The sequence below is a fragment of the Zootoca vivipara genome, chromosome 6 (assembly GCF_965207765.1).
Source record: "Zootoca vivipara chromosome 6, rZooViv2.hap1.1, whole genome shotgun sequence".
Classification (NCBI taxonomy): Eukaryota; Metazoa; Chordata; class Lepidosauria; order Squamata; family Lacertidae; genus Zootoca; species Zootoca vivipara.
In genome coordinates, this window is record NC_142589.1 from 44,884,293 (window position 1) to 44,911,076 (window position 26,784).

The following is a 26,784-nucleotide window of genomic DNA, read 5'->3' on the forward strand; positions in this document are numbered from 1 at the left end:
GTGTTAAGCTTACTGGAAAAATTAGATTAGGAATTAGATTTAGGATTAGGAATTAATGGGGGTCCTTGTCACAATAGCGGCTCGATGAGGGGTCCTTGAGAAAAAAATTTTGGGAACCCCTGGCTTGGACAATCAGATTCATACACTTCCTCTGGATTATTTGTGGGTTGGATCAGGGGAACCTGCACGCTCTCTTCAGGGAACCCTCAGGCTCTATGCAAATCCTGAAATTGCTTGGCAATTCCCTGGTTTATCATTCTCCGATAAGAACCTATGGAACATGACAATAATCTTTTCTTCCCTAACATTTGTATGTAAGTAAGTACAGGTATCAATTCAAGACTTTTATAAAGATATAAACTATTAATAATGTAATTTTTATCTTACTATGAAAGGTAAAGGTAAAGGGACCCCTGACCATTAGGTCCAGTCGTGACCAACTCTGGGGTTGTGGCGCTCATCTCATGTTATTGGCCGAGGGAGCCGGCGTACAGCTTCCAGGTCATGTGGGCAGCATGACAAAGCCGCTTCTGGTGAACCAGAGCAGCACACGGAAACGCCGTTTACCTTCCCTATTTATCTACTTGCACTTTGACATGCTTTCGAACTGCTTGGTTGGCAGGAGCTGGGACCGAGCAACGGGAGTTCACCCCGTCGTGGGGATTCGAACTGCCGACCTTCTGATCGGCAAGCCCTAGGCTCAGTGGTTTAACCCACAGTGCCACCCGCGTCCCACTATCTTAATATAGGTCATGATAAAAAGGTTTTGTGGCAGTAGAGAGAGATCGTAAAGGGTGTGACTTTTGAGATGAGAGCTTTCTTTGTAGGAACTCTTAATATACAACTTTGTATTTACATTTTCACATCCATATATGCTCACACAATAGAGGCAGTTCAGACGTCATGATTTATTGTAATGGGAAACAGCCAGCATAGTGGCTAGTTGTAACCACTATGTTTTTGAAACAAGCCAGCTTGATTTGAAGTTGATTTGTTTTAAATATACAATGGTTAAAGGTAATAACAGTTTGTTGGAGTCAGTGGGACTGGAACTTTAATTTAGTGAGGGAGTAAGGCTCACTGCAGCTTATTTCTAGCATTATAAAACAGTTTATTGTGAAGTCTGAACTGGCCCTCTGTGTGTGTGTGTGTGTGTGTTGTTGGTAGTAGTAGTAGCAGCAGCAGCAGCAGCAGCAGCCGCAGCAGCAGCAGTAGTAACATCTGAACTAACCCGTGTACATTGTTTCAGTGCCTTTATGCTGTGAAGCACTATATACATTTGTTAAATAAATAAAGCTAAACCCAATGTTTTCCACATTTCTGTCTATTAGTGCAAAGTATTTTTTAATTTAAAAAATGGTTTCATAATCTTTTTTTTTAAAAAAAAAATCTATCTATTTTTAGAAGGTTGTGTAAGAAGCTCTGACCCTCTTAAATAGTATTGGAATTTCCCCCTCATATTTTTCTGTGAAGCAGCCCATTGTGTTTTGCTTGTAAGTTATCTAGCCTACAAGCATAATGATCAGATATTGATATGCCAGTAGAGCTTTATATAATATTTACTATGTGTGATACAGCATACAGTTTTTTAAAGCAATGTTGTCTTTCAGTGTGAACCTAGCTTCTGGCAGGGCAGACTGCCCAGAATATCAGCAATCTTACAGTTATTACTTCGTGTCATATATAATGTTTTTTTCCTGCAACAAATAAATCTTTTGGCCTCCATGAAAAAATGAAAAGAAAAAAAGAAAGAAAAGAAAATTGTAGTTACTGTATAATAAAAATAAACCACTTGTCATGGCTGCAGTTGACATTTATCAGCCTATTTGTGGGTGCTCTTTCTCTCTGTGTGTATAATCTGGAACATAATTTGTCACTTTGTAAATACATTCCAGTTTAAATCCCTGCCAGCATCTGTTAGAGTTTGAAGGATTAATGCACAGCACACTGCGTGCCTGCACTTTCAGGCCACAGCATTGCTCATGATTGTGAACTCCGGGAGAAAAAGATAGTCTTTTTTTATGTGGTTAAACATTTCTGCCCTTTGGCCATTAGACTTCCCAATCCATACTTGCCATCTGTACAAGTGATACTCACTGTCTTCCCATCTGTAAAAGCCTCTTAGGTTGTGCTAACTGCTACTATGGCTTCCCCCTCCTTTGCATATGTGCATTCTTATGTGCATGAACATTCAATTTGTTATGTAATTCATTGTGATTCTGAACCACCCCAGTCCTCAGAGGTTTAGAGTGGCCAACAATATTGGTTTTTTAAATTTAATTTAGGAACAAACAGGACAACAGATAAAAGCACAATTAAAATATTTCGAATTTTACTTGGAGCACAGGGAAGAAATCTTGGCAGTCTTTCAGCTGGGCTGGCATATGATGCTGACAATACCTCAATAAAAGCTCATGTCCCCCACCATCCCACTCCAAATTTCAATCAAGAAGATTTGAGATTGGCAGTGTACCATGTTGTGGCGCAAGAAAATTACTATTCTTATATTTGCAAGATTTATAACTAGCTTTTCAGTTCAAACTGTTTTCAGTTCACACTTTAAAAAGTCAACATCATTTAAAAAAAACAAAAAACCATAAAATATCTAGATATCAAAACTACAAACAACAGAAGGATTAAATGCCCCCTTCAATGCATGATGCAACATGTTAAGATTCCAAAATGTCATTAAACAAGGGAATGGATGAACAACCCATGGAAGGGACCAGTTATGATTGGAAATAAAACATAAATGAGCACTGCTGATTTTCTTACTGGTATAGGAGGGAAATCTGGGACATATCCTCTGCTGATGTCAGGGGCTGGTAGGGCTCCAAAGAGTGTCTTGTTGGGGCATGGGAATGACCCATGAGAGAGGACCAGTGATTTATGGGGTGTTACACCACCCGCAAGGCAGGAGCCAGGGTAGAAGGAGTCAGGGAAGTCTGGGGTGAAAGAAGGCATACAGGATGTGACAGAAGAAAGGACAGTTCAGGCGAGGGATGAGTCAGTAATTTCCCCACCTTTTCCCACCCCACTGTCTCCTAGAACCAGTATTGAAAAGTGAAGAGCAGTGATGAATCCCGTGCCAAAGTCTCAGGTTGCAGGCATGCAATCCATCAGAGGATGGTCTGTAAGCTGGAGGAGGGGAGATGCCCTGCTGTTGCTGCAATTGCTCCATAGGGCCCAGACCTTTGGACAGCTGCCTATAGGCTATAAGTGTGTGTATCTGGAGCACCATGGAAGCTGCTGTTTTTCACCCATAAAGAGTCAGCTATCAGAATTCACCTGTTTCTGTTTTCTGCACATTCCTCATGGCTGTACTGTTGTGAAAGCATTCCATGTTCCAAGAACAGTGTGTTGAACCTGGAACAATAGAATGCTGCCTCCCAGAAACTATTAGTTTGCTGTTTGCACTTGTACTGTGGAACTTGTTATTCTTTGTGGTGTTGCTAGCTTTTGTTTTGTAAATTACACACCTTCCAAGTGTATCCTCTGAACCAAATTACACACTGAAAGAATAAATAATGAATAGAATTTTCAGAATACATAACAGTTGATTGCCAAAAGCCACTTCCCTTAAATCTAGAACCACTCGTGATCTATAATCATTGGAACTTATGACATCAGATTCCACCTAAAGTCCCTATTAAACTGTAGTGCAATTGTACTTAAAGCTGAGGAAACATGCACAAGATTCAGCTTCATGTTTGTCTTATGTTTGATAACATACATGCAGTAGCACACTACGAAAAAGCTTCTGCACAATTCGAAATGTGGTCTTGGACATGCACCTCTACCACATGCTGAAAATGCCTACCTAGGCATGGAGGCCATTATCCAAAAAGTACATAATGTCTAGGGAGGCTTAGATCTTACATTTCTCAAGCACCTCTCCACCCATGCTACACGACAAACATATTTTGAGCATGGGGGCTGTTAAAGGAGCAGGGAACAGAAAATCCTGTCGAGTGTGCTTATGCCTCTGGGCACACCTAAACAGCTGCTCCAGATCCCTGCTTATGTTTTAAGGGTAGGCTCTTTAGGCGAAGGAATGGCACCCTTCTTTCCTTTTAAAGTGCAGTTAATCATGTCCTTGAAACATTGGCTAATTTCCTTCTCAGTCAAGCCCCAGTAAAGATGTTAGGAACATAACTAACAAAAATGCCCACGAAGCTGTTGTTTTAAAAACATGCACTACTTTAAAGCCCTAGATGCAAACTGTGAAATGTCTTTTATGAAAATGGCTGAGGCAGAAAGAAACAGAAGAAAAACGAGTGTAAAAATATTCCATCTACTAGGGCTTCTAATGGTCCTCCGTAAGTTATCTCAAATGCTGTAAAGGAACCTATTCTGGAAACAGACAACATATCTTCAGTTGGCCTTAAAGCTTTGCACCATGTGATTCATTTGTCCCGTTCAGCTGGCTGAAAGGTAATCTCATAGCATTCAAAATACATGCATGACTTTATAAAGCCTGCCTAACATAAATACTCAAGTGCATGCATTAGGGACTGTAATATTTACAGCCTGAAACTGAAATAAAAGCATTTCCTTGTTTTCATCCATCTTGCATGAAGATCATCATTACCACCTATTGCTGGACATTGTTGACTGTCATAACCAATGCATCAAAGCTACCATGCTTTATTCTAATGGCATACTCTGGTCTGGATTTAATTTGTCTGTGCTTCCTAGTCTTTTAGGCAAGTGTCAGATCAGCTTTGATTCTTATGGATTTACATACTGTAGATGTGGGAGAGAAGGTATTCTGTGCACAGTTCTTTTTGGCTTCACCGCCCCTTCTGCAATGTTTTATTCCATTTTTTAAAAAATTATTTGGGGTGTGTGTTTGTGTGTGTACACGGGGGGGGGGGGAGAGAAAGATAAAAACAGAGGGAAAAGTAAAAGTAAATCATCCCTCCTTTCCCCTTGTCTTCCTTGGGGAACCCAGCAATCTCTCCTCAAAGTGTCACATATGTCCAAGCGTGTCAGATGGGTGAAAGTCGTGTTCATTTATAAGGGCCTAAATCCGGAACTGCAGGGACCCAGGTGGCTCTGTGGGTTAAACCACAGAGTCTAGGGCTTGCTGATCAGAAGGTTGGCGGTTTGAATCCCTGCAACGGGGTGAGCTCCCGTTGCTTGGTCCCAGCTCCTGCCCACCTAGCAGTTCGAAAGCACATCAAAGTGCAAGTAGATAAATAGGGACCGCTCCAGCGGGAAGGTAAACGCCGTTTGCGTGCACTGCTCTGGTTCGCCAGAAGCAGCTTTGTCATGCTGGCCACATGACCCAGAAGCTGTCTGCGGACAAACGCCGGCTCCCTCGGCCTATAGAGCAAGATGAGTGCCGCAACCCCAGAGTCGGACACGACTGGACCTGATGGTCAGGGGCCCCTTTACCTTTAAAGCTGGAACTAATAGAATAAAATTTGGCTGATGCATTCTCATTTCTTCTTGCTCTAAGTTCATGAGCCATTTCTTATATGAAAGCCAGAATATAAATTTGGGCAGACAGTTTCAGAGTTCTCCAGTTCTTGAGAATCAGTAATCTGGCCACCACAATCTGGTCTTTTGGCTAAGATCAAGTGTAGCGAGTTAAGTGTTTTATAAGTTGGTTTGTCAGAATTGGGGGGGGGGAGAAAGAAAGCAGAGCAAATTTGGTGTTGGAGGGGAGTCTATATTTAGTTATTAATGGTTCTTTGGCCAGGGTAGAAAGCCAGCGAAAAAGTGGACAACAGGAGTTAGTGCCCTGGCCAATGGGAATAAAGTCAGAGCTTTGACTGTTATCCTCTTCATTTGCTCAACTGGTGTGATATAGATTTGTATAAGGCAGATAAAAGGGACTTTCACATGAAATTTTGAAATTGTTGAAGTTTAAGAAGTCCAATATAAATGATCAAAATACTTGGCAGCATAAAGCAAAAGAATTGCTGTGGGCATGGGTTTTGCGTATGAGCCCAGTGGGTGACATTTATAAGCCGCCAAGTAGGTGTGGCTATCAACTGTTGACAAATGTGTTTGACGGTTATGAATATAATGTGGGCAGTTGTGAAAACATATCTTCAAAGATTTTTGAAAATGTTTTACAACTGTGTTAATCAAAGAAATCAGGATTCCAATCCTTAAATGGCTTAGGAATGACTATAATATTAGACAACCTCCAAGGTTTGCCACCCAAGGACTTGGCCATTCAAGGATATTTGGAAATGTTTTTATTAAAAAGGGAACCAATTGAGATTGGAACATTTTTGTAGCATATGGACAATTTTGATGGTTTTTAAATGCTTAATAGTTTCTTAATCTCTTCTGCAGTCTTTTATTTGTAAACATAATTTGAATTATGGTGCTGGAGGAGACTCTTGAGAGTCCCATGGACTGCAAGAAGATCAAACCTATCCATTCTGAAGGAAATCAGCCCTGAGTGCTCCCTGGAAGGACAGATCGTGAAGCTGAGGCTCCAATACTTTGGCCACCTCATGAGAAGAGAAGAATCCTTGGAAAAGACCCTGATGTTGGGAAAGATGGAGGGCACTAGGAGAAGGGGACGACAGAGGACGAGATGGTTGGACAGTGTTCTCGAAGCTACGAACATGAGTTTGACCAAACTGCGGGAGGCAGTGCAAGACAGGAGTGCCTGGCGTGCTATGGTCCATGGGGTCACGAAGAGTCGGACACGACTAAACGACTAAACAACAACAACAACAATAAAAATATGTATTGTTCTTTCAGGCAACTGTTTTCCAAGTGTAGGTGACTGAAATTTTCTTTGTTAAACTGGAGTACTTTTTATCGTCTTTTCAACCCTCAAAAGGTGAAATGTTTTGAGTGCTATACTACTTAAGGATAAGTTTATGGTGAAAAACTGTGTTTGTGTGTATGTGGGAGATGATAGATGAGAAATAGATAGATTAGATAGATAGATAGATAGATAGATAGATAGATAGATAGATAGTATTAGTATAGCAATGGAGACTATAATTATGCAGTAAATTAGCTAATGTCCACTCTGGTGCCTTTTAAAGTACATCTTACATTTCTCCCCTCTCCACAGCACTTATATAAGTTATAGGGACTACAGCATATTTATTAAGAGTCTTCAATTGTGTATAAAACTAGAGCAGACACAAGTAATGGTATTTGCTGAAGGATTCTTTATCATCTATTATTTATTTCATCTCTTTTATATGCCATTATAATAAATATTATGACAGAGAAAGCTTTTATGTTTCAAGTTATTGTAGTTCTCTTCACTTCCTTGCAGTCCTTCAGGAAAATGTAACCACACTTTACCTATATTTAATGTAAATCATCACTTGCATTAGAATGAAAAATCCCCTATTGGAAAAAGGCTCCTTCTTTAGCGTGGAGACATAAATGCACAATCATGTTTACTGCCAAACTACTGTACCATGCAGTGTTCATTTTTAAACAGTTTTTTTAAGATGTAAAGTGAGTACATCACATATCATGAAAATGCTAGCTTTCTGAGTGTTTTCACTTTCTGGTTAAACTTCTGGCTTGATAAGCATTTTTCTAAATGTGAGTGTAAAATATTGTCAATTATGTTCTAAGAGGTTTTAATAGATTTGCTCTATGCAACATGAAGCATTTTCAGAATTAAGTAAGAGTGTTATCTACTGCAGTTTTTCCTCAGGAGAAAGCACACACACAAATTTTTATATTGGAGGTGGGGCAGATAAAAATTATGAAGCATATGGTTTATATCCCTTTATTTTTCGTGGAATGTTTCAAGATTGTTGTTGTTGTTGTTGTTTAGTCATTTAGCCATGTCCGACTCTTCGTGACCCCATGGACCAGAGCATAATTACATAATTGTAATTCATAACTTAAAGGAGATAAATAACAATAACTAGAAGCATCTGACTTAAGGTCATGACAAAATGAAGTTAATATTTAAAATAACAGTAACAAAAACTTCCTAGTCCTCCTAGGTATGGAGATAAGCTTGTAAATATGAAGCACGTGTTAACAATGGTCAGGTTAAAAATCCAGACATGATAATTTAACTTCTTTTTTTCTTTTTCTTTTTTACATCCTATAGGTCTGCAGTTATTCTATGTGTTTCTCCCTTTATAATTTCTGTACTTCTATAGCATAATTTGTCTGGAATGCTCAGAAATATCACAACCACCACCATCATTACTTGTGACCTTATCAAGTCTGCTCCTTAAGCTGCTGAAGAAATACCTCTACTGATTCTTACTGCTCTCGATAACCAATGGCTTGATAAGTCTAAAAAGCTGCAGAAGTACAGAACACATGAGTTTAACAGTTTGAAATAAAGGGACATTGACTGTCCTGGCAGTGAATGTATTGTTACAGGATGTTTCAGTTCACTGGCAGAACTGACTAGAAACTCATATTCATAGCTTGTATTTGTCATCTGTACATCACAATTGACCATTAATTGTATTTCAATATTTTTATTCTACCCCCAAGTGCAGCTTAGTTATTCCAGCAGATTTCTCCCTGTGAAGGAATAGTTGGCATTGGAACCCTCCCCCTCACATTTCTAATATTACAGGTGCTTCCTTTTTTGTTTTTGGAGCCAGTAGCAGAAACCTGCAACCTGATACCAAGAGCAAAGGCATTACCTGAGTAATAGTGTGTGGACTTGAATCACTGTTCCCAAGAGCATAGTAACTAACAGCTTGTGGTTTAGTCTGTTGAACTACTTGATGTTTTTTGACCCCTTGCTGTCCTTGTGTTTGTAGCACTATTTTTTATTTTCCCCTTGGAGATGTGAACAGAGCAAGAGAGAGAGAGAGAGAGAGAGAGAGAGAGAGAGAGAGAGAGAGAGAGAGAGAGAGAGAGAGAGAGAGAGAGAGGAGATAACCTCTGTTGCAAAGGAAAGTTGGCAAGAAAAAAGAAACCAATTGGTGGTCAATATTTTGTCTTGTATTTTCATTTTAGTCAAGAGCAGCTTCTGACTGCTGATAGCTAACCCTGAGCAGACATTCTATGTTTTTTTATTTAAAAAAATATACTAGAGTGGTGAGTAACCAGGATTGCTTCTTCTACCCACTTTGCAATATCCATTGTAGTGTTCAAGGTTGCATCTACAGAGGCATCCCCAGTGCTTTTTTTTCTTTAAAAAAAACACAATCTCATTTTTCTACTCATATTGAAATACTGCCCCTCAATGAGGCTAAACTTAGATTTACAAAATGTTTACATTCTACATTAAAGAGTATATAATCCTGATTTCTTATTCTTCCTGTAAGTTTCGTCATTTCTGAGTACTCTGTTGCCATTCTTCTTTAGTTGGGACATTTTCTTCTTTCCATCTTTGGGCAAAAATCACTTGAGTGACAGTGGTCGCATACATAAATAATTTTTTGTATTGTCTCGGTAACTCTTAATCCCATAATTCCCAAAAGAAAAGCCTCTGGTTTCTTAATAAAAGTTATCTTAAACATTTTTTCCTATTCATATATATCATCTCCTCAAAGGCTTTTACCCTTTACCATTCTAGAGTATCAGTATAGACCCATCATAAGGATTTATTAAGGCTGCTTGTAAGTTCTGTTACCTTATGCACAAATACTGTGATTAGTGTGGTTCATGCGTTTTGGTTTCTAGGGTTAATTTGTTATTTACTTGGGGGGGGGAATCAAAATGATAAATACTAATAAAACAACTTGTTCTATTTATTTTGTGGTTCATTGGACTAAGAAGACTGAAGGACTCCTTTAGTCATCTAGCACACATCTGCCAAATTGTAAGGGTAGGTCAGCTGTACATATCACAAGGTATACCCCTGCTTCACAAATCAAGTTTTTTTTCCCCAGGAGGTTTTGCTCTGGTTCTCTAACCTCAGAATATCAGCTACTTCTAAGAACAATCCATCTGTCTTTAAAAGTGCTACAAATTGAGAACATAGCATTTGGCACTGTTTTCTATGCTTTCCAGGTTGATTTATGTCCATTGCAGGGTTCTAATGTTGAACGAGGAAATTTAAATGTGTAACTGTAAAGCTACTCCAGTAGCACCTTAAAGACCAACTAAGTTTTTATTTTGGTATGAGCTTTCGTGTGCATGCACACTTCTTCAGTGTGCATGCACACGAAAGCTCATACCAAAATAAAAACTTAGTTGGTCTTTAAGGTGCTACTGAAGGAATTTTTTTTATTTTACTTCGATCCAGACCAACACGGCTACCTACCTGTAAAGCTACTGTATTTGGTGTAACATGATATTGTGATACAAACAAGTTGATGTTGTTTATCTTTCTCCTTTGTGTTCTCTCATTTTAGCACAAAGCCAAAGTAGAAGCAATGACCTTAGACCTTGCATCTCTTCATAGTGTACAGGAGTTTGCTGAAGCATTCAAATCCAAGCATGTGTAAGTAATCGGGGAGAGGGTTCTGTATCAGAATTACTACCACTACATCAGCATCATAATTAGAAATAAATAAATTTATCAGATGAGCATAATCACTGTAAACTGAGAAACAACAATAGTTATGTAAAGCTTTGTTGCAAACACCCACATTTCTATAAACTTTTAGTGTGACTTAGGGGATAACTATAGATAACATGTTAACTTTGTAACTGAGCTCTTGTATCTTAAAAGAAAAGCAGCATCCAGGCAGGATTTTTTTTTGTGGCTAAAGGGCATTGTTTTTACATGCTGTATTTCTTGACTACAGTTGTGGGGGAAATCCACTTGCTTTTTCACACTGGCTGATGGACAATTTGTAGGAATGGTATGTAGGAAAGGGATAAGCGCTGCCTCTCTCTTGCCAGCCCCCTCCCTTATTGTACTTTGCATGATCCCCGGATGCTTGAGACATAATGCATATGAAGGTTTCTCAGATCAGATGGAAACCTCTCCACTGTTCTCTTGTCTATGAAGTAATGATAAATAGGTGGTGGCTGGCAGGAGTGGGGCTCCCCTCTGGGGAGCTTCCCCTCTGGGAAGTCTTCTAGTTCCCATCATGCTGCTGATGTCACCAAGCCCTACAGGACTTTTTGGCCCCATTTCTGAGGTTGTGACTTTGCTAGAGATTCCAATACAGGGACAGAAATTGTGGATTATTCAAAAGGAGCAGAGCCAATTTATGACCACACCATTATGGAAACAATTAACCCTGAAACCTGTCAAAAATTGAGTCCATGCAGCAATCTAAATTTTGATCTTCCAAATTGCAGGTACAAATGGAAGAGAGCATTTTAATTTCATTGTACAGTTTCTTGATCTGTTCAATCTGTTTTAAGCTATAGTCTCTTGTGCTAACCTAAGCAAGTCGGCCCTATGTTAGTTCTACTCAGAGTGAACCCTTTGAAATGAATTCGCATGATAAACTTTGTTGTTGTTTAGTCGTTCAGTGGTGTCCGACTCTTCGTGACCCCATGGACCAGAGCACACCAGGCACTCCTGTCTTCCACTGCCTCCCGCAGTTTGGTCAGACTCATGTTGGTAGCTTCAAAGCACTGTCCAACCATCTCGTTCTCTGTCGTCCCCTTCTCCTTGTGCCCTCCATCTTTCCCAGCATCAGGGTCTTTTCCAGGGAGTCTTCTCTTCTCATGAGGTGGCCAAAGTATTGGAGCCTCAGCTTCACGATCTGTCCTTCCAGTGAGCACTCAGGGCTGATTTCCTTCAGAATGGATAGGTTTGATCTTCTTGCAGTCCATGGGACTCTCAAGAGTCTCCTCCAGCACCATAATTCAAAAGCATCAATTCTTTGGCGATCAGCCTTCTTTATGGTCCAGCTCTCACTTCCATACATCACTACTGGGAAAACCATAGCTTTAACTATACGGATATTTGTCGGCAAGGTGATGTCTCTGCTTTTTAAGACGCTGTCTAGGTTTGTCATTGCTTTTTTCCCAGGAAGCAGGCATCTTTTAATTTCATTGCAGGTAGGTAGCTGTGTTGGTCTGACGTAGTCGAAACAAAATTAAAAAAATTCCTTCCAGCAGCACCTTAAAGACCAACTAAGTTTTTATTTTGGTATGAGCTTTCGTGTGCATGCACACTTCTTCAGATATGTGTGCATGCACACAAAAGCTCATACCAAAATAAAAACTTAGTTGGTCTTTAAGGTGCTGCTGGAAGGATTTTTTTTAATTTTGTTTTAATTTCATGACTGCTGTCACCATCTGCAGTGATCATGGAACCCAAGAAAGTAAAATCTCTCACTGCCTCCATTTCTTCCCCTTCTATTTGCCAGGAGGTGATGGGACCAGTGGCCATGATCTTAGGTTTTTTTTATGTTAAGCTTCAGACCATATTTTGCGCTCTCCTCTTTCACCCTCATTAAAAGGTTCTTTAATTCTTCCTCACTTTCTACCATCAAGGTTGTGTCATCAGCATATCTGAGGTTGTTGATATTTCTGAAAAACTTACACCACCCATTTCAATGGGTCTGCTTTCAGGTAATATAGGCTTAGTGAATATGGCAGGTTCCTCCCTGATGAGATTTCCAGACCCATAGATCTCAAAAATAGGCTGATTGCCTTTCAGTCCATTAATGAAGCCTCAATACATCTTTGGAATATCTTTGAAAAAGAAATTCTCATTTGCACTGTGAGATATTTGAACATCTTTACTTGACACTGGCAATTGGGCTGGATTTTACATTTTGGTCATTTTTAGCTAGATGAAGCCACCTAGATGAGCGTATGAATTTGTTTAAATGCATGATGATGATGATGATGATGATGATGATGATATATTATTTATACCCCGCCCATCTGGCTGGGCTTCCCCTGACACTCTGGGCGGCTTCCAACAAACTTTAAAATACATCAAATATCACAGATTAAAAACTTCCCTAAACAGGGCTGCCTTTAGGTATTTTCTAAATGTCAGGTAGTTGTTTATCTCTCTGACCTCTGATGGAAGGGTGTTCCACAGGGCGGGTGCCACTACCGAGAAGGCCCTCTGCCTGGTTCCCTGTAGCTTTGCTTCTCGCACTGAGGGAACCGCAAGAAGGCCCTCGGCACTGGACCTCAGTGTCCCGGCAGAACAATGGGGGTGGAGATGCTCCTTCAGGTATACTGGACCGAGGCCGTTTAGGGCTTTAAAGGTCAGCACCAACACTTTGAATTGTGCTCGGAAACGTACTGGGAGCCAATGTAGGTCTTTCAAGACCGTTGTTATGTGGTCTCGGCGGCCGCTCCCAGTCACCAGTCTAGCTGCCGCATTCTGGATTAATTGTAGTTTCCGGGTCACCTTCAAAGGTAGCCCCACATAGAGCGCATTGCAGTAATCCAAGCGAGAGATAACCAGAGCATGCACCACTCTGGCGAGGCGGTCCGCAGGCAGTTAGGGTCCCAGGCTGCTTACCTGGTCTTTCAGGGGCACAGTTACCCTGTTTAGGACCAGGGAGTCCTCCACAGCTGCCCGCCTCCTGTCTCCCAGAAACAGTACTTCTGTCCATAGCTGCCAAGTTTTCCCTTTTCTCACGAGGAAGCCTATTCAGCATAAGGGGAAATCCCTTAAAAAGGGGATAACTTGGCAGCTATGCTTCTGTCTTGTCAGGATTCAATGTCATGAAACATTGAACTAGATGAACCAATACCCTGACTTGATATAAGGAACTTTTCTCTGTTCTATACCCCACCCCCACCAGTTTCCTCCCCCCTCTGCACTCTGCATTCCTTGTTGCCTTGGCATGATCAGTCCTCATTGGATTCCCCATACATGTTGATACCTTGTTTTTGAATGACAATTACCATGTGAGATTGCTATTAGAGGAAGTGATAAGCTAAATGGAACCAGCATGTTCTTCAGATAAATGACATATGCTACTAAACACCAATTCCAGGGGCCAACGGTGGAGGAGGACTGTTCCTTTCATGCTTTGTTGACTGCCTTAGAACATTTACTTAGAAACAAGATGATGGACTCAATCGACCTTTGGCTTGTGATTCAGTAGGGCATGTGCTCATTTTTTGTGTCTTTAAATTAGGCTGCATAATCACTGTTAAGAGACCTGTTAATTAAGGCTCCTTTTCTTTTCCCAAAGACTGGAGCATACAAATAAAATATTCTTTGTATTTTGAAACTCCATAAAGGTGGACATGATCTGCCTTGAAAAGAGGGACATGGCTTTCAAGAGGCATTTGCTTTGATGCTTTTGCACAAGATCTAACCAGCCATAAGGGGCATGTTGGGTAGATAAGCATGTAAAATATTTATGATTTAATATGTATAGTTAAAAATCTTTTGCTGCAAATAAAGTAGTAAGCATTTTGCAGTTTTTATAGCTTAATGGTTAATGAGAGAATTTTTAAAGGGTATGTGTGCACAGTATTTTAATTAAAAATTTAATTTAAAATAATAAAGTCATGAGGAATATTACAAAGGGCAATAGCAATCGATGTAATGACCTAGAATTTTAAACAAAATACATTGATTAAAAGCACTCCAGAGGAATAAATAAATAAATAAATAAGAATGAAAATATTTGGCAAGTGTATGTGATTGTTTTGACACTTTTTAATAGAACTGAAATAAACCTTATCTCAGTCCTGAACTTTATAAACTAACATGTCACTACGAAGTTGGTCTGTTTCATCATTAACTGCTTCCAAGGGAATTTAACATTTTGGAGTGCAACCAGTTAGGCTGTGTATACAATTCATAGCTTCCTTTTTAGATGTTATTAAAATAAGTATGTTAAAAAGGAGGTGCTGATAGTGCAGGTAACCAACATGGGAAATGATATTAAAAATAAGCAATCCAAGAAGTTTAAAATCCCAGCTTTCCATCTTCCTCAGGACACATGATACCATTTAAATAATGCAAATATTTGTAGTAATCCATTTAAAAAGAACACCAAAATAGTACTATATTAAGCACTTATTAGGACCAAGCTCATCAAAATGTTTCATCATGGTCAATGTGGAGTGAGCAAGTGGACTCTCAGGCCTCTCATGTACAATATTGGGGATAATAATGCTGACAACTTGCAGAATTACAATGAGACAATGCCTGTAGAGTAGTTTGAACACTCTAAAGCTCTGCAAATGTTAGGTATGCAGTAAGTCACACTGAATCACTAACCCAGAGCTTTCCAAACTTTTCATGTTGGTGACATGCATAATTTTGCCACACAGTAATTCAGCTTTACTAGCAAACTGGAGGTTAAACTAACTAGCCCTAGGAGGAGCGTGGGGAGCATTCGTACGACACACTAACATGTTGTGACACACAGTTTGGAAAGCTCTGCAACCCAATTCTTGGGAGAATTCTTATCAGTCCTCATATGTAACTATAACAGGCTTTTGGAGGGGAAATTCAAAGTTTGTGGAATGATAACAATATCAGCAAAAACAACAAAACTAAGGGTGGGGTGTCAACCCCAAAACAGCCCAATGTGGACTGTGTATGCTCAGTAGAAACATAACGCTAACTATGTTTTTAGGGAGGAGGGGACATAAACACTAGAAAGTGTTCATGGCATGGAGTATCCTGCAGAAGGGTATGACTGACAGGCCAGAACCTTGAACAGGATCTCCCAACACCCCAACATTTTGTTGCAGATCCTACTTATTGTTGTGTGTTGCAAAATTTTATAAGGGACTGTGTTACATAGCTAGCACTCCACCCCTATTGTTTTAATTCTTTGTTGTGTTGGTTAGTTAGAAAATAAGGAACTTCAATTATTTTCTCCAAATTTCTCCATTTTAAAGAGATCCTACATGCGCCTATCAAATGTGTATCTTGTTTAGAAGACCAATTCCTTTCACATGTACTCCATTGGTGTGGGAACTGCTTCTTTGCCGCACAGTCCCACACTGCTGTATATACGCTGGTGTGTAGGACCATTTCTATGGGCAGTTCCCTCTTGGATCTTACACCCCTCCCCATGGAAAAGAGAAGTATAGCAGTTGGATGGGAAAGAACCACATGACTAGAATATTTGCGGGCCTCCCAGCAATATGGGATCACATTTTGGGGGATCAGTGTGTGTGTTAACGTTTTTGTCCAAATTTGTGAATTTGGAGATTAGTGAACCTATTTCCAAATTAGGAAATAGGTTGTGCCTTCCATAAAAAGGAATGCACGTTGTCTGCAAATGGAGGAGATGTGGTCTGAAAAAAGAACTGCTTCTCAGGTCAATAGGAGAAGTAAAAACTTGAAGGAAACCTGCTCTGACACAGAACTGAAAAGTCACATTACTGTTTCTATTTACCTTTGGGCTGTTGATGATGTTATCATCACAGACGGCTTTTATAGGATACAGGATATTTTTCTATGGGTCATAACCCCAGGGTATGATATACGTTAGTTGATGAAATCTAGATCGTGAAATCCTCCTTATCCACTCAAACCCATCCAGCCACAAAGGACCGCCTTGGTGATATTCAGGTGCTGCATAGTCCGCTCCTTTATACTCTTTATACATATGATTGTGTCGCTGCCCACCCTAGAAATAGGGTTGTCAAATTTGCAGATGACACAACCGTGATCGGGCTCATCTCTGATAAGGAGGGTGAAACTGAGTATAGAGATGAGGTGGAGCGGCTGACAGAGTGGTGCAGAGTCAACAACTTGCTCATAAACACAAAGAAAACTAAGGAGCTTGTGGTGGACTTTAGGAGACAGAAGAACGAGGTCCAGCCACTCTTGATTGACGGAATTTGTGTGGAGAGGGTAACAACGTTTAGATTTCTAGGCATTGAGTTACAGGAGGATCTGTCCTGGAGTGTTAATACAAGGGGGCTTGTGAAGAAGGCGCAGCAGAGACTGTATTTTTTGAGAATTTTAAGGAAAAACCATCTTCCACAAAAGCTGCTGCTGCCTTCTATCACTGTGCCATACAGAGCGTGCTCACGTACGGTTTATGTGTGTGGTACGGAAGCTGTACTTCCCAGGACAGAGCAGGGCTGTGTAGAATTATTAAAACAGCAGAGAGCATTATTGGCTGCTCACTCACCACCTTAGAACAAATTTACACCACCAGGTGCCATAGAAAAGCACTAGATATATCAAGAGATCCAACGCACCCTGGTCACCATTTCTTTCAGGTCCTGCCATCGGGACGGAGATATAGAACAATGCAGGCAAGAACGAGCCGTCTCAGGAACAGTTTCTTCTCTAGAGCAATTTTGGCCTTAAATGGAAAGCCCGGACTTTGAAGTCATCTTATTTTACTTGTTATTTTGTAGTATATTTACTGTTTTTAATTAGCTTTTGTAATTTTGGATTATGCGGAATGCTTTATCTGAGTGGATGTAGCAACCGAGTAATTTCGTTGTTCCCGCAAGGGGACAATGACAATAAAGATATCTTATCTTATCTTATCTGATCCACAGCACCTGAATTGCACCAAGGCGGTGCTTTACAATGAGATGCTTAGTGTTGCATGGTGGAGACAATCTCTGCTGTTTGTAACTGGACTTCTAAAATATATAACTGTCCAGTAAGCATTGGTACACTAATGTATAGTACAATCCTATACATGTGTACTCAAAAGTAAGTTCTATTGAGTCCAGTGGGTTTTACTCCCTAGTAAGTGTGCATAGTATTGCAGCCTAAGCATCCACTTGAGATGACGGCTCCAAATTCCCTTGAGACTGAACTCACACAGGTAGCTGCCTAACAGACCTGATAGTGTCTGTCATAGCTCCACTGAATATAGGTGCATATAGGCAACATGTGAGTCCTTGTGGGTAGGGAATCTGTGTTACAATTTGACTATGACACTACAAATCTTCCCGTCCCCATTACCTTACTTAGAAAACAAATGATTGCCAGTGCCTGTGTTTTACCAACATATGAAAACTATAAGTGACTTACCTACAAGGCAGCCTTTTTACTGTCAAGAGTGAATTATGTAAGTTTTGAGAATGGAAACATTTCTTCACCAATAAAGGAATGTCTTTTAATATGGATTCATTTATTTCAAGAAATCTTTACCTTGCCTTCTATATAGCATTCAGGGTGGTTTACTACACTTTGCAAAGCTTTGCAAAAAATAACAAGACAATTGTAGAACCCTGCTTAAAAAGAAAAGAAAAGCAAAAGTTGAAACTATCCAAAAATAAAGGGCTATAGCTATTAAAAATACCAACCTGTAGGAGTAGGTCCCAACAAGATATTGGAAATGTCTTCACACATTCATCGTTGTAATTAATTATACCATTTTCATACTTGATTGTGACTTTGGTGGTGTTTATATATATCTTTTTTTTAAAGGCATCTCCATGTGCTGATCTGCAATGCTGCTACTTTTTTGGCTCCTTGGCAACTGACTGAAGATGGTCTGGAGTCCACCTTCCAGGTGAATCACTTGGGACACTTCTATCTCATTCAGCTTCTTGAAGATGTTCTCCGTCGCTCAGTTCCTGCAAGAGTTGTGATGGTTTCCTCAGAATCACATAGGTGAGTTTTGACTCAGAACATGCTGTATGCCACTTAGAGATTTTTAAACTATTAAGTGATTTGTGAAATTCCTAAAGCATTTTCTTGGTGATCAAATGGAAAGTGGGTTCAGCTAGAAGTAACCATGCAGGGACATTCTTAATGTTTTAAATTTTTATTTATCCTTCTACACCCACACCCACACCCATTCTCAGCTCCAGGTCAACAGGATATATTGATAGCTTCCCATTGTCAGTTTTTATCTTCTGTAATGGAAATGAGGGGCAATAATTAAAGCAAAAGTTTCCATTTTTCAAATAAGAACTTCAGTACATAAAAATAAAAACTAATAAAGTATCCCATGAAATCAGTGTGTTACAGGACTTGAAACTGATATGGTTGCTGAATTTAAACCTTAGTACAGTGGTATCTCGACTTATGAAGACGATCTGTTCCGCGGCCGTCTTTGTAAGTTGAAGTCTTCGGATGCCGAAGCGCTGCTTCTGCGCATGCACAAAGCACGATTTTGCACTTCTGCGCATGCGCCGACCGCGCGCACCGCTTGGTGCAGGTGCAGAACGCGTGCGTGGGGCACGCACGGTGAAAAGACTTCAGGGGTTGTCGACTTTGGAAGTCGAAACCTTCGGAAGTCAAATCGTTCGGATGTCGAGGTATGACAGTACTCAGATGCAAGTCGCTAGTCATCTGTGAAGTTCACTTTGTGTCCTTGTTTCAGTCGCTCCTAATTGTACCTCATAAGGTTCTTAGGATAAAACGGAGAATGGAGGAACCTTGGCTGAGATCCCAGGAGTCATGTGTCATGTTCTGAGCCTGCACTAGGATTTTTTGGTGTGACTTCCTGCTGCTGCTCCACATCCCCCACCTGGCTGGGAAGCATCTCTGCTACAACATGGGGAGGGATGCTTGTTACTTATGCTAAGGGTTGTTTTTTTAAAAGAAGGATTCTGCCCTATGTATGCTTTCAGGTCCTTGGAGGAAGACTGGAATACATACCTAAATGCTGAGTAAAGGATCCAGCACTGAGACTGGATGTTACATTGAGATATGTCTCTCTTAATATTTGTAAAGTCCTTCTTTTTTGAGCAATATTAGTATGAATGCAGGTTTTCTGTGTTGTTTGAGCCATTGATTTTGGTAGGAGATGGAAAAATAATTGATTAAATCTGAATGGCATGACCTTTATTGATTTGTCATTCAACAACTTCAATGCCATACAAAGAAGAATGCACAGTTATTCTTACTGGAGAAACAATGCAATTAAGGTCTTAAAGATTGAATCCAATTTTCTTTCTGTTTTTTTCTTTGTTTGAAAACAACAAAAATTAAGGAGTTGAATATAGGCATTAGCCATATCAATGTAATAATAGAAGTGATGCCTCTAGGATTTTTAATTTTGAAAGCAGGCCTCTTTGATTGAGATTTCAGTTTAAAATGTCACAGTTGCTCTTAGAAGTGCAATTTTCTACTGCTCCTAGAAGTCCAATTGGCAGAAAAATATGGAAAATTCCATCTGATTTTAGCTGTATTTGTGGCAGTACATTGAATACAGGAAATGCTTGGTAAAAAGGCAAAAAGAAATAAATCTAAAATGTTTAATGTATACTCTGATACATTACATTACAAAGCTAGTGCCCCCCACAAACCCAGCAGTAAGAATATCTGACGGATTTTAAAAACCTTTCTTCTGTTTTGTTAAAACAAAGTGCTATTGACTAAGCACATTTTGGGTTTGGAGGGTACGTAAGTTGTCCCCTCCACCCTGTGGTATATTTTATTGACCTACTATGAAGCTTACTTTTTTAAAATCATGTTTCCCTGAAATGTAACCCCTGGGACCTGTCAGAGGGAGACCAGCCAAGGGTCAGGCTGAACCCCTTTATCACTTCCCAACATAAGGGCTTATGGTTTAAATGATACACTGCAGATAGATTTACTTTAACCATTTTAAATTTATGGCAGCTGAAATGAAAGGAAGCAATTGAAAATGTCCATAATAATCCTCCCTAGTGTTAAGACATGAAACATCTAGTAATTAGGTAGTAAAAAAAAAAAAAAAATCTTGGATGGCCTTATCTTTGCAAATCACTCCAGGTTTGTGAAAGCTACTACGGTAGTAGCGGAGTCCCATTACAAGAGAGGGAGGCTACCGCAGGGCAGGCAAGTTTAGCACTAGAAATAAATCTGCCAACTCCAATCACTTGCCAGATGTGGAGGGCACAATGGGATATGTATAAATGAGCTGTTATTTAATGGGAGATTATGTTGAATTGTCAGCTGCTTGTTTCTCTGTGTATAACGCTGATCTCCAATAGTTTTTCAAATGACAACTTTGCTTTAGAGATATTTCTTCTCTCCCTCTCCCTCCCTTGGTGTCATGTGCAGCTTAAGTTCATGTTTTGTAAAGCTTTAAAGCTTGATGAAATAAAGGCAAAAATAACACAAAGACAACCCAACATAAAGTTGGAACATTCATTGCGTAAGTGAGCAAGATCAGCCAAGGTTTATGGAAACTTATTCCCCAATAAGTAAATGGTGTGATTCCAGACCTAACAACTAAAGCAACTAATTGCATTTCCATTTGTAGGGGGCTTGTCATGCATTAAATCATACTTAAACATATAAAATAATCATTGAAAAGGGCTGCTAGTTTTACAGTGTTGAAATGCCAAAGGGAGCTTGTTATCCACTACATCTTATTATGTGTATGTATTTTGCAATCTTTCTGAGAATGCCAGAGCCAGTTTTGGTTACTATTTTTCTCCCCCAATGCCTCAAGAGGTGGCAACATTCCACTCTTCTTGGATAGAAAAAATATATTTGAAGAATGGCCTCTGTCTTGGGAGGAGGAGCTGTTCTTTTTCTTCCTTTCAGATGTTGTATGAATGAATGTTGGGGTCAGGGGGTCAGAGATCATACACACTACCCCCACTCCACATATTTATTTGAATGTCCACATGAAGTCTAGTCACTCATAAGCTCTCTATGCCACCAGGAACACCAAAGAAGCAGGAGAGAGACCTATGGACTAAGTAGAACTTTAAATGAACACCCCATACCTTATTATAAAGTTTGGGGTTGTAATTTCCACAACATCTAGAGTTAGAGATTCTGATGTTTTACAAAAGAAGCACCTGTCTTCTAAGATTAAGGGTGAGCTCCTAAATATTAAATTGGTTGATCTTTAAGATGCCACATTATTGCCACAAGGCTCTCCCCCCCCCCTTCATGGCACAGACTAACAAAGGTACCCTTATGGAAATAGGTTGTAAAGCCTGTTTTCTGGAAGTAAGCCCCAGTGAACCTATTGGGGTTTGCTTCTCAGTGAGCATCCATATAGAGGTAATCGCACTGTAAGCATTCCTCCCCCCATCTATTTAGTCTGTATTTTTAAGCCTCATGCTTGATCCCTTCTCTTTAGGTATGATAGACAGTACCAGTCCGGGTATAACTTGCCACCAAGCAAAGGCAGGCCCCAACAGTGGTGCATCCTCAAGTTGGGGGTGTTTGCACCTGATAAGTGTTTTCCATTACAAGCAAAACAGTAATTCAGCTGCAGTAGGTGACCTGCATCTACATAGCTAGACTAGTCAGCTAACAAGATTAGGATGCTAACTGCTTGGGGTAGATCAAGGATTGTGAACCTGAGTAGCATTGGTTTCACAGGGACCACTGCTGCATTTCAGGACCCTAACCTCCCCAGAGTTCTCCGGATCTCATCTGACTGCAGCAAGCAAAAAAGATTCAGCATAGCACAGAATTTAGAGGTTTATTCCAGCCTACAGGAAAGGTCTACAAGAAACAAAATTTGGAAAAGTCTGCATAACATTTGAAAAGTAGAAGCACTATGTTTAAACATACACTTCTGCCATTTTTTGCCCCTTATTTCTTGTTTATATTCAGTTTAATAAACCACCAATATAAGGGCAGGCAGATGGCTATCTAGAAAAATTCCTTTTCATGTAGAAGCCTTCAGTTTTTTTGCTACCTTGTTATTATTAAAAAAGAAAAGAAAAGGAAGGAAGGAAGAAACAAACAGCTGGTGTTTAATGACTCTGTCAGACCCAATTAAAAAACATCAACTAGTTACTTTGATTTGTGCTCAGTCATGCCATGGGTATACTTAAAAACATTAGACTCCGCCAGAGCTCATTTTGGCTTTGTTCACATTTATCTTTTATACCTTTAAGGCTATTGATGGCATATAACCAATGTTACAGCCCCTTTCTAGCCATCAATTTTTAATCTAAAAAGATTCTAAGAAGCAGCAAGTCTCATGTGTAGTTACTTGGGCACTTAAACTCCAGGGTATGCATTACTTGTGTACTAGAAACAAAATAAAAAAATTCCTTCCAGTAGCACCTTAGAGACGAAGTAAGTTTGTCATTGGTATAAGCTTTCGTGTGAATGCACACTTCAGATACACTTCAGGTATCTGAAGAAGTGTGCATGTACATGAAAGCTCATACCAATGACAAACATAGTTGGTCTCTAAAGTGCTACTGGAAGGAATTTTTAAATTTTGTTTCAACCACAGCAGACCAACATGGCTACCTACCTGTAACTAGAATTGTGTACTAGAAGTGGGAGAAGATAAATGATGAATGCTGTTCGGTTACTCTGCTTCAAAAGCCCAAAAAATGTGATCTCAAAATATTTGCAATTTCTGCTTAACACAATTATAGTGCTTTTTTAAAAAAAGAGAAAAGAAAGAAGAAAAAAAGAAAGAAAAGAAAACTAATTGTAAGGGAAGAAATCAGGCAGTAGAAGAAAACAGTTCCTGTAGTAGAATTGCAACCCTGAAAATAAAACATTACTATTTCTACTATTCTCAAGCAATGAAACTTCAGTCAGCGGAAAGGTGCAGCTATTACTGGACACACCTGCTCTGGGCTTTGTATACTCTCACCAGCTGGAAAGGATTGTATCAACTTCTTTCCTCCAATGAATTTCTCCGCACTCACTGTAAGATGTATGGCCACAATGTATGGTATTCACAGAGATAGGCTTTACTGCCTTTAGTTAAAAAGAATGGGCCATGACTCCATCAGGGAGACTTTCCATCAAATATATGATGGCTGCTGTGCCAATACAGCCTCTAAGCTCCAGAATCCCACCATGCAGTTGCAGTGCTGAACCTTTTAAGGAGGAACCTGGATCCACTCTTGCCAACCTCTCCCACACTGCCTAACAAATTAGCTGCTATTTCTGGGTTTTTTTATTTAAAAAACAGTGGTCTAGCAGCCATTCTGAACTTTTTTTTTTAAAAAAAACTAACCTACATGAGTATAATAATTATAATAATCTGATACTGATAAAAACCAGTCAGGCCCAGAGAGTGTGAATTGACAGGGGAGATGCAGATGGTTCTTGTTGCTATCAAAGGCATAATGCAAATATGTAGACTAAATCATATGGGCAGGGGGAGCAGGAGTAAGAGACAAGAATCTGCTTGGAATCCATTCTTGTCAGATCTTGTAAAATGCAATTGGCCATTTTTGAATCCAGTAAGTTAATAGTTGTCATCCTAATGTCATTAGGCTTTACTACAAAATGCCAAGGAGCACTCTGCTAATTCTTGTGTTGTAGAACACATTCCAGTGTTCCATTATTGGTCTTGGTAAGTCTAGAAATCAAGGTGCCTATACCTTGCCAATTTGGGCAATCAAATGTGTTTCTACATATCTGATTACCTTTCCAGGTGGGTTTTTTTTAAAAAAAATAAAAATAAATGGTTCCCCAGTTGCCACTATCTTCACCCCACTATAGACATCAGTGGATCAATAAATATTTTGTATGCCTAGAATGTGCTCTCTTTCAGAACCAGATATATGTTCTGATGTTCATAAGATCCAGCAGTAGGTGGGTCTTGTCACAGTGTGTTTTGAAAACAAAACCACCTACCCCTTGGAGAAACGTTTGAAGAAAAGTCATATGAATTCAGCCTTTAATGCTTTTCTTTGGCTTATTAAGGCTCAATAACACACAGTTAGCAAATCTTGTTTTAGATTCCTGCATCCTTCCCATGTGTGCTTTGTTTATTTAATTTGGTTGCTTGTTTATTTGTTTGTTTGTTTATTTTGCCTAAAATCAGTATGGATTATACAATAAAACAGGCCATTTCTGCAGGTTTAAATAGATAAATTCATTTCTTCTTTATCCAAATGTCTTTAAGTAAAAAAAAAAAAGCAAGTGTGTTGATTTAGGAAGCCAGAATTGGCATGTCTTACAGAGCTAGGTGAGTTTAGCAACAGTCAAATATCATATGGATGGTCATTCCAGTGGTGGTGGAGAGCTGAAAGCGAAAGAAAGAGAATGGATAAGTCTACTTCCTCATATGATATGGACCTAATTTTGTAGACCTTAGGCGTTTTCCATTTCATTTTTAGGAAGTTGGCAAGTTAAGTTTTTAGTTTATGATGACCCAATTTACTTGATATATAACACTATACTGCTGATGTCTGTGGAGCAAATGCCCTTCTTAACCAAGAGAAGAATTTAGGAAGACTAGAACTGTTTATTTGTTGATTTTTAAAGGTTCACGGATATTAAAGACAACTCAGGAAAACTTGACTTCAACACACTTTCTCCATCAAAGAAGGAATACTGGTCTATGCTGGCCTACAACCGGTCTAAGTTGTGCAATATTCTTTTATCCAATGAGCTGAACCGCCGCCTTTCTCCCCATGGGGTGACATCAAATGCAGTGCATCCTGGAAATATGATGTACACATCCATTCATCACAACTGGTGGCTGTTTACCCTGCTGTTTACCTTGGCTCGCCCTTTCACTAAATCCATGGTAAGTGAACTATGTTTTCTACATCTTTGGATTATTAAGTGTGCTACATTTTCAGAAATCCTGCTGTAACTTTCTTATTTCAGCAACTTTCATAACTGCTAACTTCAGCAGTGGCTACCATAACCATGAAACTCTGAATAAAGAGTATGCATTTCTAGCTTGCTTTGATTGCTTTTTGATAGACAGTTGTGCATTTTCAGTGTCATGCAATTCTGTGCATATATGTTGTGTACAGTGTGAATATCAAGTGAGTCTTTGCTGAGTGGTGGATCAGAAATGTGAGAGAAGAGAGAGGTGGAACTGCAGATAGCATTATGCTTGGGAGATGCTATAAAGATGGGATTGTTAGAAGAAAAATAAATGCTGACATCTTTTTGAAAGCAGAACAACAACTCTGAAATATATGAATGATTAACTCCATAGTGTCTCACTGACTTTCATAACATCTAAAATTGGAGCTGTTTTCATATACAGTACTGTCATACCTCGGGTTACGGCTGCTTGAGGTTGTGTGTTTTTGGGTTGCGCACCGTGCTGAATCTGGAAGTCCCAGAATGGGTTACTTCCAGGTTTCAGCGCATGAGCATGCACAGAAGTGCTAAATCATGCTTTGCGCATGATTGCAACCTGCGCATGCGCAGATGTGGTGCTGTGGGTTGTGAACTGTGCGAGTTGTGAATGTGCCTCCCGCACGGATCACGTTTGCAACCCGAGCGTCCACCGTACTTGCTACAGTTCTGCCTTAAAACAAAATGTTTGTGTTGGCACCTAGGGAAGCAGAAAAGTATCAAATCTTAAGGCTGCAAGAGCTTAGCAGATGTTTCAGTGAATGGAATTTTCAAATTCTTTAGCATTAAAAATAGCTAGAAATCTGATGTGCTTGGGTTACACTTTCTGTTTCGGTGCAGAGCCAACCATTGTGCTTGAGTTTTAACAGATGTGCTGTTCTTTTTTTTCAAGTGGATGGGAATATAACACTACTGCTGCTGTGTTGTTATAAATTACAATCAGAAAAAATTCTTAACCTTAGATAGGTATAGTGAAATTATTGTATGCTCAAGCAATATGCCTGCATATATATGCCCCAGTGCCACTAAGAAGATCCATGCTGGTAAGAAGATTAAAGCATACATATTTCTTGCTGGATTGGTCAAGTGAGATACACATTTGGATACACCTGAATATTTATCTGACTGATAAAGGTGAGATATACTGTCCTGAATAAATACTAATACTTTTTTTAAAAAATGAAAGCTCAGATTCTAGGGGTACCTGCCCAGGGGTATTCCTAGAAACCTTCATGGGCACCTTGTTTATATCATCCATTTTACTGATTCAGTAAAATTGCTCAGATAAGTTAATGATAGTTTAAAGGAGGATTTTAAAAGCAATACTTTAAAATAAAAATCCTGCTTTATTATTTTCAGTTTTTTCATTTTTAGCACACGTATGACTTTACCTACTAAAGCTGACAGTACTTAAGCAGTGGACACATGGTGCAGTAGATTCGTGGATGGCACCCAATATGCTTACCTTTCCTTAGCTGAATGCCAACTTGTTCTCCACCTTCTTCTTTAATTAAACTTTAAAATGAACAATGAAGAGTAAGAACAGAGAAACACTT

General features: G+C 39.5%; 1 protein-coding gene across 3 annotated transcripts in view; it reads left to right on the forward strand.

The window, feature by feature from the left end:
* Window positions 1-26,784, forward strand: part of WWOX (WW domain containing oxidoreductase) — a 572,066-nt gene that overhangs the window by 132,422 nt on the left and 412,860 nt on the right. For all 3 annotated transcript variants that reach the window (XM_088672015.1, XM_035117487.3, XM_035117485.3), the window contains exons 6-8: window positions 10,278-10,366; window positions 18,176-18,361; window positions 24,896-25,160. In XM_088672015.1, the coding sequence (XP_088528141.1) occupies window positions 10,278-10,366; window positions 18,176-18,361; window positions 24,896-25,160 (540 nt within the window). The remainder of the gene's footprint in view (window positions 1-10,277; window positions 10,367-18,175; window positions 18,362-24,895; window positions 25,161-26,784) is intronic.